Source organism: Haemorhous mexicanus, unplaced genomic scaffold (genome assembly GCF_027477595.1).
Source record: "Haemorhous mexicanus isolate bHaeMex1 unplaced genomic scaffold, bHaeMex1.pri scaffold_170_ctg1, whole genome shotgun sequence".
Classification (NCBI taxonomy): Eukaryota; Metazoa; Chordata; class Aves; order Passeriformes; family Fringillidae; genus Haemorhous; species Haemorhous mexicanus.
In genome coordinates this window covers 58,305-70,973 of record NW_026776008.1, presented here as the reverse complement: position 1 = coordinate 70,973, position 12,669 = coordinate 58,305, and the positions used below count along the sequence as shown (strand labels likewise).

Sequence of the window (12,669 nt, the reverse complement as noted above, 5' to 3'; positions counted from 1 at the left end):
CCCAAGCCCCCCAAACCCACCCAAGCCCCCCACTCACGCTTGGCAGCGCTGCTCCCCCAAGTTCTCCTGAGCCCCCAAGCCCCCCAAGCCCCCCCGAGCCTTCCAACACCCCCAAACACCCCCTGGCCCCCCACTCACACTCAGCACAGCCACTCCCCGGATCCCCCCAAGCCCCCCGACCTCCCCGAGCCCCCCACTCACACTCAGCACAGCCACACCCCCGAGCCCCCCCGAGCACCCTCGAGCCCCTCCAAGCCCCCGACCCCCGCGAGCCCCCCACTCACACTCAGCACAGCCACTCCCCAGATCCCCTCAAGCCCCCCCGAGCCCACCCAAGCCCCCCGACCCCTCCGAGCCCCCCACTCACGCTCGGCACAGCCGGCCCCCCCGAAGGCCGTCATGCTGCAGTCGCAGGTGAAGCCGTCCCACTGCTGCAGGCAGACCCCCCCGTGGGCACACGAGTCCTCGGCGCACGTCGTGCTGGGGCCTGGGGGGCACCGGGCTCGTGGGGACCCCCCATGGCTCGTGGAGACCCCCCCCAGCTCCCCAAACCCGGCCCCGGCCAGGTGAGTGGGGGGGAGGGGCTCTCAATGGATTTTTGTGGCCCTAAATCCCCTCCCCTCCCCCACCTTTGTGTCCCCCCGCCCCAGTCCCTCAAACCCCCCCTCGGACACCTCCTTGTGCCCCCACCCCCCGAGCCCCCTGCCCACCCGTGCACCACCCACCCCCCGCCCAAAGCTTTGGAAAACTCCCAGACACCCCCAAAAAAAGTCCCAGACACCCCCAGCCCCCTGTGCCCCCCCCAATATCTCTGTACCCCCAGACCCCTGTGCCCCCTCAGCCCCCCCCTCACATTCCCCACACTCTGCAGCCCCAGACCCCCCCAGTGCCCCCCAGTTCTCACCATCCCAGCCCCCCTGCACCTCCCCCATGTCCCAAAGCCCCCAGACCCCCCCAGTGCCCCCCAATTCTCACAGTCCCAACCCCCCCACACTCTGCAGCCCCCAGACCCCCCCAGCGCCCCCAATTCTCACAGTCCCAGCCCCCCCTCACATCCCCCCCACCCTGCAGCCCCCACCCCCCGTTCCTCACCGTCGCAGCCCCTCCTCATGTCCCCCACACTCTGCAGCCCCCAGACCCCCCCAGTGCCCCCCAATTCTCACAGTCCCAACCCCCCCACACTCTGCAGCCCCCAGACCCCCATTTCTCCCCCCATTTCTCACCATCCCAGCCCCCCCCACATCCCCCACACTCTGCAGCCCCCAGACCCGCATTTCTCCCCCCAATTCTCACAGTCCCAGCCCCCCCTCACATCCCCCACACTCTGCAGCCCCCAGACCCCCATTTCTCCCCCCAATTCTCACAGTCCCAGCCCCCCCTCACATCCCCCCCCCTGCAGCCCCCAGACCCCCGTTCCTCACCGTCGCAGCCCCTCCTCACGTCCCCCACGCGTCTCAGGGCGTCCCCCAGCAGGTCGGGCAGGCGCCCGTTCAGGTCCAGCGAGGCCAGGCAGCCCCGGAAGCCCCCCCGGGAGGCCACGAGCCGCGGGAGGCGCCCCAGGAGCCCCGGGCTGACCCCCCCGACGTACAGCTCACCTGGGGGGGCACGGGGGGCGTCACCTGGGGGGCACCGACTGCTCTGTCGGCCTCGGGACAGCCCCCCGACCCATTGGAGGACCCCCCGCCCCACATATCCCATTGTCCTCCCCACTCAATGTCCACCTGGGGGACACCTGGGGGACACTCAAGGGGTGAGGGGACACCCTGCCTGGGTATCCCACTGGGGTGACCCCTCCCATCCACCCCGGGACCATCCCCACACCTCTGCCCTCGCCCAGGTGTCACCCAGGTGTGTCCCCAGGTGTCCCCCAGGTGATTCTAGATGCCCCAGGTATGTCCCAGGTGTGTCCCAGGTGTCCCCAGGTGTGCCCAGGTGTCTCACCCTTGAGCTGCAGCCCGCGGGCGCCCTGCTTATGCTGGGTCAGGGGGTACCCACACACCTGTACCCTCCCCCAGGTGTGTCCCAGCTGTCCCCAGCTGTCCCCAGGTGTGCCCAGGTGTGCCCAGGTGTGCCCAGGTGTCTCACCCTTGAGCTGCAGCCCGCGGGCGCCCTGCCCGTGCTGGGTCAGGGGGTACCCACACACCTGTACCCTCCCCCAGGTGTGTCCCAGCTGTCCCCAGCTGTCCCCAGGTGTGCCCAGGTGTCCCCAGGTGTCTCACCCTTGAGCTGCAGCCCGCGGGCGCCCTGCCCGTGCTGGGTCACGGGTCTCCCGTCCACGCGCAGCCCGTGCAGGGCCCCCCCCTCCCGGGCCACGGCCACCTCGTGCCAGCGCCCGTCGTGCAGCGGCTGCTCCGAGTTGCCCTTCATGAGCGAGGGGCCCTCGCCCAGGTCGAACACGTAGTGGATGTACCTGCAAAAGGGGGCGTGGCCTCGTTGGGCGTGGCCTCGGGCAAGGGGGGGACTCACCTGGGAAAGGACAAAGGGACAACCCCCCCCTCCCCAATACAGGGAGTGCAACTGGGGCGGGGGCGTGGCCAATGGTGGAGGTGTGGCCACTGTTGGGTGTGGTAGTTATGGGCGTGGCCTGAGCCAGGAGGAGGAGCTTGTGACATGGGGTGGAGCCTAAGGCTGGGGGGTGGTCCCTGAAGTCTGAGGGGGTCCCAAGGTCCGAAAAGTTTCAGAAGGTCCCCGGGGGGGTTATGGGGTCCTCAGGGCCCCCCTGGAGTCCCCAGGGTTCCCAGGGCATCCAGGAGGTCCCCAGGAGGTCCCCAAGGTCCCCAGGACCTCCACATGGCCCAGGTGGTCTCTAACATCCCCTGGAGATCCCCAAGTTCCCCAGGATGTCCCCAAAGTCCCCAGGACCCCCAGCACAGCCCAGGTGGTCTCTGAGCTCCCCAGGGGCTCCTTGAGGTCCCCAAGGACCCCAACAGGTGTCCCCAAGATCTGGGAAGATCCCCGAGCTCCCCAGCAGGGCCGTGGTGTCCCCAAGGTCCCCAGCAGGGCTGTGATGTCCCCAAGATCCTGAGCTCCCTAGCAGGGCCATGGTGTCCCCAAGGTCCCCAGCAGGGCCGTGGTGTCCCCAAGGTCCCCAGCAGGGCCGTGGTGTCCCCAAGCTCTCTGAGCTCCCTAGCAGGGCTGTGGTGTCCCCAAGGTCCCTGAGCTCCCCAGCAGGGCCGTGGTGTCCCCAAGGTTCCTGAGCTCCCTAGCAGGGCTGTGGTGTCCCCAAAGTCCCCAGCAGGGCCGTGGTGTCCCCAAGGTTCCTGAGCTCCCCAGCAGGGCCGTGGTGTCCCCAAGGTCCCTGAGCTCCCAGCAGGGCCATGGTGTCCCCAAGGTCCCCAGCAGGGCCGTGGTGTCCCCAAGGTTCCTGAGCTCCCTAGCAGGGCCGTGGTGTCCCCAAGGTCCCCAGCAGGGCCGTGGTGTCCCCAAGGTTCCTGAGCTCCCCAGCAGGGCCGTGGTGTCCCCAAGGTCCCCAGCAGGGCCATGGTGTCCCCAAGGTCCCTGAGCTCCCCAGCAGGGCATGGTGTTCCCAAAGTCCCCAGCAGGGCTGTGATGTCCCCAAGGTCCCCAGCAGGGCCGTGGTGTCCCCAAGCTCTCTGAGCTCCCTAGCAGGGCTGTGGTGTCCCCAAGGTCCCCAGCAGGGCCATGGTGTCCCCAAGGTCCCCAGCAGGGCCGTGGTGTCCCCAAGGTCCCCAGCAGGGCCGTGGTGTCCCCAAGGTCCCCAAGGTCCCCAGGACGCCCCCCCGGTGTCCCCCTCACCCCTTGACCAGCTCGACCACCAGGAAGTCGGAGCCGCTGCCGCCGTTGAAGAGGATGAGGCCGTCGGGCGCCGTGGTCTTGAACTGGAAGAAGAGGTGGAAGGAGGAGAAGGCCTGGAGCGTGGCCAGCGCCACGTAGGAGCCGCGGCCCCCGAAGGCCACCGGGTCGGCCACGATGGCGCGGCGGCCGAAGCGGGCGTTGAGCTCGCAGGAGCTGATGTCACCGTCGCGGCACAGGTCCAGGTAGGGCAGCCCGTTGAAGACCAGCCCGCTCAGGTGGCCCAGGAAGTTGGAGGGGACCACGGCCAGGAAGCGGCGCTCGGTGACGATGCCGGTCTCGATGTTGTGGAACTCCAGGCGGGTGTGAGAGCCCGACAGCTGTCCTGGGGGTGTGGGGGACACGGGGGTGGCACCGGGAGCACGAGGGTTGGCCGGTGCCACCGCGCGTTCGGCTGCGGTCTCATGGACCTCCAGGCTGTGGGTGGTGTCCTCACAGGGCTGGTCACCTCGTCCCTGTGCACCCGTGTCCCCAAGGACCTTCATCCCTGTCCCCTGGGCCTTCATCCCTGTTCCATGGACCTTCATCCATGTCCCCATGGACCTTCAACCCCATCCCAAGGACCTTCATCCCTGTCCCATGGACCTGGTCACCATGTCCCCAAGCCCCAATGTCCCCACGGACCCATGTCCCCGTGGACCTTCATCCATGTCCCCAAGGACCTTCATCCATGTCCCCTGGGCCTTCATCCCTGTCCCATGGACCTTCATCCATGTCCCCATGGACCTTCAACCCCATCCCAAGGATCTTCATTCCTGTCCCCATGGACCTTCATCCATGTTCTCAAGGACCTTCATCCCTGTCCCATGGACCTTCATCCCTGTCCCATGGACCTTCATCCATGTCCCATGGACCTTCATCCATGTCCCATGGACCTTCATCCCTGTCCCATGGACCTTCATCCATGTCTCATGGACCTTCATCCCTGTCCCCCATGGACCTTCATCCATGTCCCCATGGACCTGGTCACCATGTCCCCAAGCCCCAATGTCCCCACGGACCCATGTCCCCATGGACCTTCATCCATGTCCCCCCATGGACCTTCATCCATGTCCCCAAGGGCCTTCATCCCTGTCCCCTGGGCCTTCATCCCTGTCCCACGGACCTAGTCACCATGTCCCCAAGCCCCAGTGTCCCCATGGACCTTCATCCATGTTGTCATGGACCTTCATCCCTGTCCCATGGACCTAGTCACCATGTCCCCAAGCCCCAGTGTCCCCAAGGACCTTCATCCCTGTCCCATGGACCTTCATCCCATCCCATGGACCTTCATCCCTGTCCCATGGACCTGGTCACCATGTCCCCAAGCCCCAATGTCCCCACGGACCTTCATCGCTGTCCCACAGACCTTCAGCCCCACTGACCACGTCCCCACAGACCTGAGCACCCCGGTGACCCCAAGAGCCCGAGGCAAGGTCCCCCCGCCCCGTCCCCGCGGTGTCACCTTCGACGGTGACGTTGTCGACGGCGAGCTGGAGGCTGCGCCCGCGCCGGGCCACCCGCACCGAGTGCCACTCGTTGTCATCCAGCCGCTGCCCCGCGAACAGCGTCTCGGGGCCCTTGCCTGGGGGCAGCGGGGACAGCGGTGACACCGGGGACACTGGTGACATTGGGGATGCCAGGGACAGCAGTGACACCGGGGACATCAGGGACATTGGGGACATTGGGGACAATAGGGACACCGGGGACACCGGTGACATTGGGGATGCCAGGGACAGCAGTGACACCGGGGACATCAGGGACATTGGGGACAATGGGGACACCAGGGACACCGGGGATACTGGGACACCAGGGACACTGAGGAGACTGGGGACATTGGGGACACCGGGGACAGCGGTGACATTGGGGACAATGGGGACACCGGGGACACCGGGGATACTGGGACATTGGGGACACCGGGGACACCAGGGATACCGGGACACTGGGGACAGCAGTGACACCAGGGACACCGGGACACTGGGGACAGCAGTGACACCAGGGACACCGGTGACATCAGGGACACCAGGGACACCAGGGACACCGGAGACACTGGAGGACAGCAACACACTGGGTGACACCAGGGACACCTCTGCACCAGGGGACACTGGGACAGCAGGGGACACCGGTGGCACCAAGGGACAAAGAGACACCAGTGACACCAGGGGACACCGCTGTGCTGGTGACACCACGGCACTGGGAAACACCAGTGACACCGGGGGACACCAGGTGACACCAGTGACACCAGGGGACAGCACGATACTGGGGACACTGGGCCACCAGTATGGGTGACACCGTAGCAGCCAGTGGCACTGGGTGGCACTGGGTGGCACCGGGACACCGTGGCACTGGGTGACACCAGATGTTCACAGCTGGAAGTGCCCAGGAGAGAATCCGGGGGCACGGCCCAGGTGTGACCCCCTGAACCCACCTGTGCCCCCCAAACACACACACACGGGGGGGGGGGGGGTCCCAGCCTTTGGGGGGGTCAGGAGGGGTTTGGGGGTCCCTGTGGAAGTTTTGGGGTGATCCAGAGGGCCTGGGAGTGTCCCCAGGGGTGTCCCCAGGGGTGTCCCCAGGGGGTTTGGGGCGTGTCCCAAGGGGTGTGTGTGGGGGTTTTGGGGGTGTTCACAGGGGGGGTTTTGGGGGCCGGGTGTCCCAGGGGGGTTGGGGGTTTTGGGGGTGTCCCGGGGTGTCCCCGGGGTGTCCCGGGGCGGGGGTGGCACTTACTGGGGTGACAGCCCACGCGGACACAGTCTGGGGAGAGAAGACACGGGTCAGGCCCTTCGCAGCCGCCGCCAGGGGGCGCCCCGGGGACGGGGGGGGGGCGGCCGGGGGGGGCGAGGTGCCAGAGGGGGGGAGGGGGGGACTGGGAGGGACTGGGAGGGACTGGGAGAGACTGGGAATGGGATGGGATGGACTGGGATTGGACTGGGAGGGACTGGGAGGGACTGGGATTGGACTGGGAGGGACTGGGGGGGACTGGGATTGGGATGGGAGGGACTGGGATTGGACTGGGAGGGACTGGGGGGGACTGGGATGGACTGGGAGGGACTGGGAGGGACTGGGAGGGACTGGGGGGGACTGGGAATGGGATGGGATGGACTGGGATTGGACTGGGAGAGACTGGGATTGGACTGGGAGGGACTGGGGGGGACTGGGATTGGGATGGGAGGGACTGGGGGGACTGGGGAGGACTGGGAGGGACTGAGAGGGGCTGGGAAGGACTGGGAATGTATTGGGAATGGACTGGGGGGACTGGGAAGGGACTGGGAGGGACTGGGAAGGGACTGGGAGGGACTGGGGGGGACTGGGATGGACTGGGAGGGACTGGGAGGGACTGGGAGGGACTGGGAGAGACTAGGAATGGGATGGGATGGACTGGGATTGGACTGGGAGAGACTGGGATTGGACTGGGAGGGACTGGGGGGGACTGGGATTGGGATGGGAGGGACTGGGGGGGACTGGGGGGGACTGGGAGGGACTGAGAGGGGCTGGGAAGGACTGGGAATGTATTGGGAATGGACTGGGGGGACTGGGAAGGGACTGGGAGGGACTGGGAAGGGACTGGGAGGGACTGGGGGGGACTGGGAATGGGATGGGATGGACTGGGATTGGACTGGGAGGGACTGGGAGGGACTGGGGGGGACTGGGAAGGGACTGGGAGGGACTGGGGGGGACTGGGAGAACTGGGAGGGGCTGGTGTAGGGGGTTTCTGGCACCTCGCGGGGGGGGCACGGCCGCCCTGAGGGCCCAGCCCGGGGGGATCCGGGGGGATCCGGGGGATCCGGGGGGATCCGGGGATCCCACCCAGGGCTGGGCCCCCCCTCGTCAACCGCTGCGGGGCGGGGGGGGGGCAAACGCCGGGACCCAGCGAGGGGGGGGTCCCAATCCCGTGAGGGGGTCCCCAACCCCTTGGGGGGGATCTCCAACCCCTTGGGGGGTCCCCAATCCCACGGGAGGGCTCCCCAATCCCACGGGGGGGGGGGGTCCCCACCCCACAGAGGACCTGCAGCCCCACGGGGGTCCCCCCCCAATGGAAGGGGCTGCAGGAGGGGTCCCCGACCATGGGGGGGTCCCCCAATGCTCTGGGGGGGGACCCTCAACCCCTCTGGGGGTCCTGGCGCTGTGCCCCAAGTGGCAGCGGGGGGGTCACGAAGGCCCCAATCCCGCCGGGTGGGGGAGGGGAGGGGGGGGGGGGAGTTGGGGACACCGAGGTGGCTCTGGTGACCCTCAGGGCCACTTTGGGGGTCACGGGTGCCATTCTGGGGGTGCCCTGGCAACGTTTCGTTTTTGGGTCCTGGGCACCTTTGGGGGAGGTTTTGGGGTCCCAGGCACCACCTTTGGGCCATTTTGGGGCCACAAACAGTTCTGGGGATGTTTAGGGGTCCCAAGAATCCTTTTTGGGGTCCTAAGAACCAGACTGGGCACCAGTTTGGGGTCCTGAGCACCGCCGGGGTGTCCCAGGTACCAATTTGATCATTTTGGGGATCCCAGACCCCAAATTTTGGGGTCCCAGGAACCATTTTAGGGTCCCAGGAACCATTTTAGGGTCCCAGGAATCATTTTGGGGTCCCAGGAATAATTTTGGGGTCCCAGGCTCCATTTAGGATTCCCAGGAATCATTTTGGGGTTCCCAGACACAATTTTGGGGTTCCAGACACCATTTTGGGGTCCCAGGCCCTATTTTAGGGTCCCAGGAACCATTTTAGGGTCCCAGGAATCATTTTGGGGTCCCAGGAATCATTTTGGGGTCCCAGACACCATTTTAGGGTCCCAGGAACCATTTTAGGGTCCCAGGAATCATTTTGGGGTCCCAGACACCATTTTGGGGTCCCAGGAACCATTTTGGGATCCCAGACACAATTTTGGGATCCCAGACACAATTTTAAGTTCCCAGACAATATTTTTGGGGTCCCAGACCCTTTTTTTGGGGTCCCAGGCCCTTTTTTGGGGTCCCAGACCCTTTTTTGGGGTCCCAGACCCTATTTTGGCTCTCCTGGCATCCCCAGACCCAACTCGGGCCCCGTTTTGGGGAGGATTTCGGGGACATTCCAGGGACATTTCGGGGGCGTTCCGGGCTCTATCTGGGGGGGCTCTGGGGGGTCTCGGGGGCTCACCCAGGTTGAGGGTGAGCTTCATGCGCCCCCCGTCCAGCTCGAGGCGCAGGGTGTCGGCCGAGTGGCGCGAGGTGGTGGCCAGGACGAGGCCGAAGGCTCGGGGGGACATGAAGCGCAGGGACACGTCCTCGGCCTCCGTCTGCTCGCCCGGCACCTGCACCTTCAGGTACATGCTGCCGTCATAGCTCAGCACCGCCGCCTCTGCGGGGACAGGGACAGCCCTGTCACCCTCGGCACGGCCACCTCCGCTGTCCCCAGGCTGTCCCCAGGGTGTCCCCGCCCCAGGTAGGTGCTGGGTGAGCTGGGGGACAAGGGACATTGCCACTGGGTGCCACCCCCCGGGACTGGAGGTGGGTGGGGACCCCCATCTCAGGTGGAGCCACCTGTGCAGGGGACACCCAGGTGTCCCAAAGGTGGCTCAGGTGCTTCCAGGTGTCCTTGGGGACATCCGGGCACTTCCTCCAGGTGTTCAGAGGGTCCCAATCCCCCCATCCCCCCTCCTCACCTGTCCCACAGCGCTGGCCCAGGTACCCCACACCCCCCTCAGTCCCCTCTGTGTCACTTCGGGGTCCCCTCAATCCCCCTCAGCCCCCCTCCCCAGCTCACCTAGGTGCTCAGAGTGTGCCACGCCCCCCGTGTGACCCCACCCCCGCTGTCCCCGCTGTCCCCGTGTCCCCTCACCTGTCTCGCAGTGCTGTCCCAGGTACCCCACACCCCCCTCAGTCCCACCGTGTCACCTCGGGGTCCTGTGTCACCCTCAATCCCCCTCAGCCCCCCTCCCCACCTCACCCAGGTGTTCCGGAGGTGCCACCCCCGCTGTCCCCGCTGTCCCCGCTGTCCCCTCACCTGTCTCGCAGCGCGGCCCCAGGTACCCGGTGCCGCGACAGTCGCACACGAATCGGTTCCAGCCCTCGCGACACGTGCCCCCGTTGCGACACGGAGCGCTGGCGCACAGCCGGGGGGGGTCCCTGGCACAGAGCGGGGCGACCCCCGGAGCCCCCCCGGGGGTCAGCAGCCCCCGCACGTCGCGGCTCCGCCCGTCCACGAACAGGTCCCGCACGCAGCCCACGAAGCCGAGGCGCAGCCCCGCGGCCCAGAGCTCGGGGGGCGCGGGGGGTCCCGGGCGAGCCTCGGGGAGCCCCCCCAGGTACAGCTCGGCCCCCACGTCCAGCACGTCCCGGTCACCGCTGGCCAGGAAGGGCGTGCTGCGGCTGTTCACCGACACCGAGCCTGGGGACAGCGGGGACGTCAGGGGACAGCGGGGGGACAGCGGGGGACAGCGAGCGGGGACGTCAGGGGACAGCGAGGGGAGTGGGGGAGAGTGGGGGGAGAGTGGGGGGACAGCGGGGGGACATCGGGGGAGAGTGGGGGACAGCGAGGGGACATCAGGGGACAGCGGGGGGAGTGGGGGGGACAGTGGGGAACAGCGAGGGGACATCGGGGGAGAGTGGGGGACAGCGAGGGGGAGTGGGGGAGAGTGGGGGGGACATCAGGGGAGAGTGGGGGACAGCGAGGGGACATCAGGGGACAGCGGGGGACAGCGGGGGGGAGTGGGGGAGAGTGGGGGGAGAGTGGGGGGAGAGTGGGGGACAGCGAGGGGACATCAGGGGACAGCGGGGGACAGCGGGGGGGAGTGGGGGAGAGTGGGGGGAGAGTGGGGGGACAGCGAGGGGACATCAGGGGACACCGAGTGGGGACGTCAGGGGACAGCGAGGGGGAGTGGGGGACAGCGAGGGACAGCAAGCGGGGACATCAGGGGACACCGAGGGGAGAGCGGGGGGTAGTGGGGGGGGAGAGTGAAGGGACAGCGAGGGGACAGTGGGGGACAGCGAGGGGACATCAGGGGACAGCGGGGGGACATCAGGGGACAGCGAGGGGACAGCGTGGGACAGCGAGGGGACATCAGGGGACAGCGGGGGAACGTCAGGGGACATCAGGTGCATGGCAAAGGGGGGAATAACGGGGACACCCGGCCCCAGCAGCCCCCACACACCTGGGAACTGCACCTGTGCAACCCCTTGCACACCTGTGTCCCTGTCTGTACCCCCCCCCCCCCCTTGCACACCTGTGTCCCTTTGTGTACCCCCACTTGCACACCTGTACACACCCCCAAACCCTCCGTGCACCCTCCCTGCGCACCTGGGGATCGTACCTGCACACCTGTGAGCAGGTAATGAGCTCACACCCTCACACCTGCGCACCCCGTGCACACCTGCACGCCCCTCCCCACACACCTTTGCACACCTGCACACCTCTCCCCACTCACCTGCACACATTTGCACACACACACACCCCTCCCCACACACCTTTTCTCACCCGCACACCCCTCTCTTCACACCTTTGCACACCTGCACTCCCCTCCCCACACACCTTTGCACACCTGCACACCCTTTGCACACCTGCACACCCCTCCCTTTGCACCTTTGCACACCTGCACACCTCTCCCCACATACCTGCACGCCTATGCACACCTGCACACCTTTGCACACCTGCACTCCCCTCCCCACACACCTTTTCTCACCCGCACACCCCTCCCTTCACACCTTTGCACACCTGCACACCTCTCCCCACATACCTGCGCGCCTATGCACACCTTTGCACACCTTTGCACACCCACACACCTTTGCACACCCGCACACCTTTGCACACCCGCACACCCCTCCCCACACACCTTTGCACACCTGCACACCTCTCCCCACTCACCTGCACACATTTGCACACACACACCCCCCTCCCTACACACCTTTTCTCACCCGCACACCCCTCCCTTCACACCTTTGCACACCTGCACTCCCCTCCCCACACACCTTTGCACACCTGCACACCCTTTGCACACCCGCACACCCCTCCCCACACACCCTTGCACACCCGCACACCCCTCCCCACACACCTTTGCACACCTGCACACCCTTTGCACACCTGCCCCTCCCTCCCTACATATCTTTTCTCACCCGCACACCCCTCCCTTTGCACCTTTGCACACCCGCACACCTCTCCCCACATACCTGCGCGCCTATGCACACCCGCACACCCTTGCACACCCGCACACCCCTCCCCTCGCACCTTTGCACACCCGCACACCCCTCCCCACACACCTTTGCACACCCGCACACCCCTCCCTTCACACCTTTGCACACCTGCACACCCTTTGCACACCTGCCCACCCTCCCTACATATCTTTTCTCACCCGCACACCCCTCCCTTCACACCTTTGCACACCCGCACACCTCTCCCCACTCACCTTTGCACACCTGCACACCTCTCCCCACTCACCGCACACCTTTGCACACACACACCCCTCCCTACACACCTTTGCACACCTGCACACCTCTCCCCACTCACCTGCACACATTTGCACACACACACCCCCCTCCCCACACACCTTTTCTCACCCGCACACCCCTCCCTTCACACCTTTGCACACCTGCACTCCCCTCCCCACACACCTTTGCACACCTGCACACCCTTTACACACCCGCACACCTCTCCCCACACATCTTTGCACACCCGTACACCCCTCCCTTCACACCTTTGCACACCTGCACACCTCTCCCCACATACCTGCGCGCCTATGCACACCCGCACACCCTTGCACACCCGCACACCCCTCCCTACACACCTTTGCACACCCGCACACCCCTCCCTTCACACCTTTGCACACCTGCACACCCTTTGCACACCTGCCCCTCCCTCCCTACATATCTTTTCTCACCCGAACACCTCTCCCCACTCACCTTTGCACACCTGCACACCTCTCCCC

The 12,669-nt window shown here is 66.5% G+C and overlaps 1 protein-coding gene across 1 annotated transcript in view; it reads right to left on the bottom strand.

The window, feature by feature from the left end:
- Positions 1-367: 367 nt before the first annotated feature.
- Positions 368-12,669, bottom strand: part of LOC132322860 (neurexin-2-like) — a gene marked incomplete at its 3' end in the record, with an annotated part of 31,123 nt that continues 18,821 nt past the window's right edge. Inside the window, 8 exon segments of the mRNA XM_059837582.1 lie at positions 368-487; positions 1,422-1,595; positions 2,220-2,410; positions 3,757-4,138; positions 5,258-5,377; positions 6,520-6,546; positions 8,910-9,110; positions 9,756-10,139. Coding sequence (XP_059693565.1) covers positions 368-487; positions 1,422-1,595; positions 2,220-2,410; positions 3,757-4,138; positions 5,258-5,377; positions 6,520-6,546; positions 8,910-9,110; positions 9,756-10,139 — 1,599 coding nt within the window.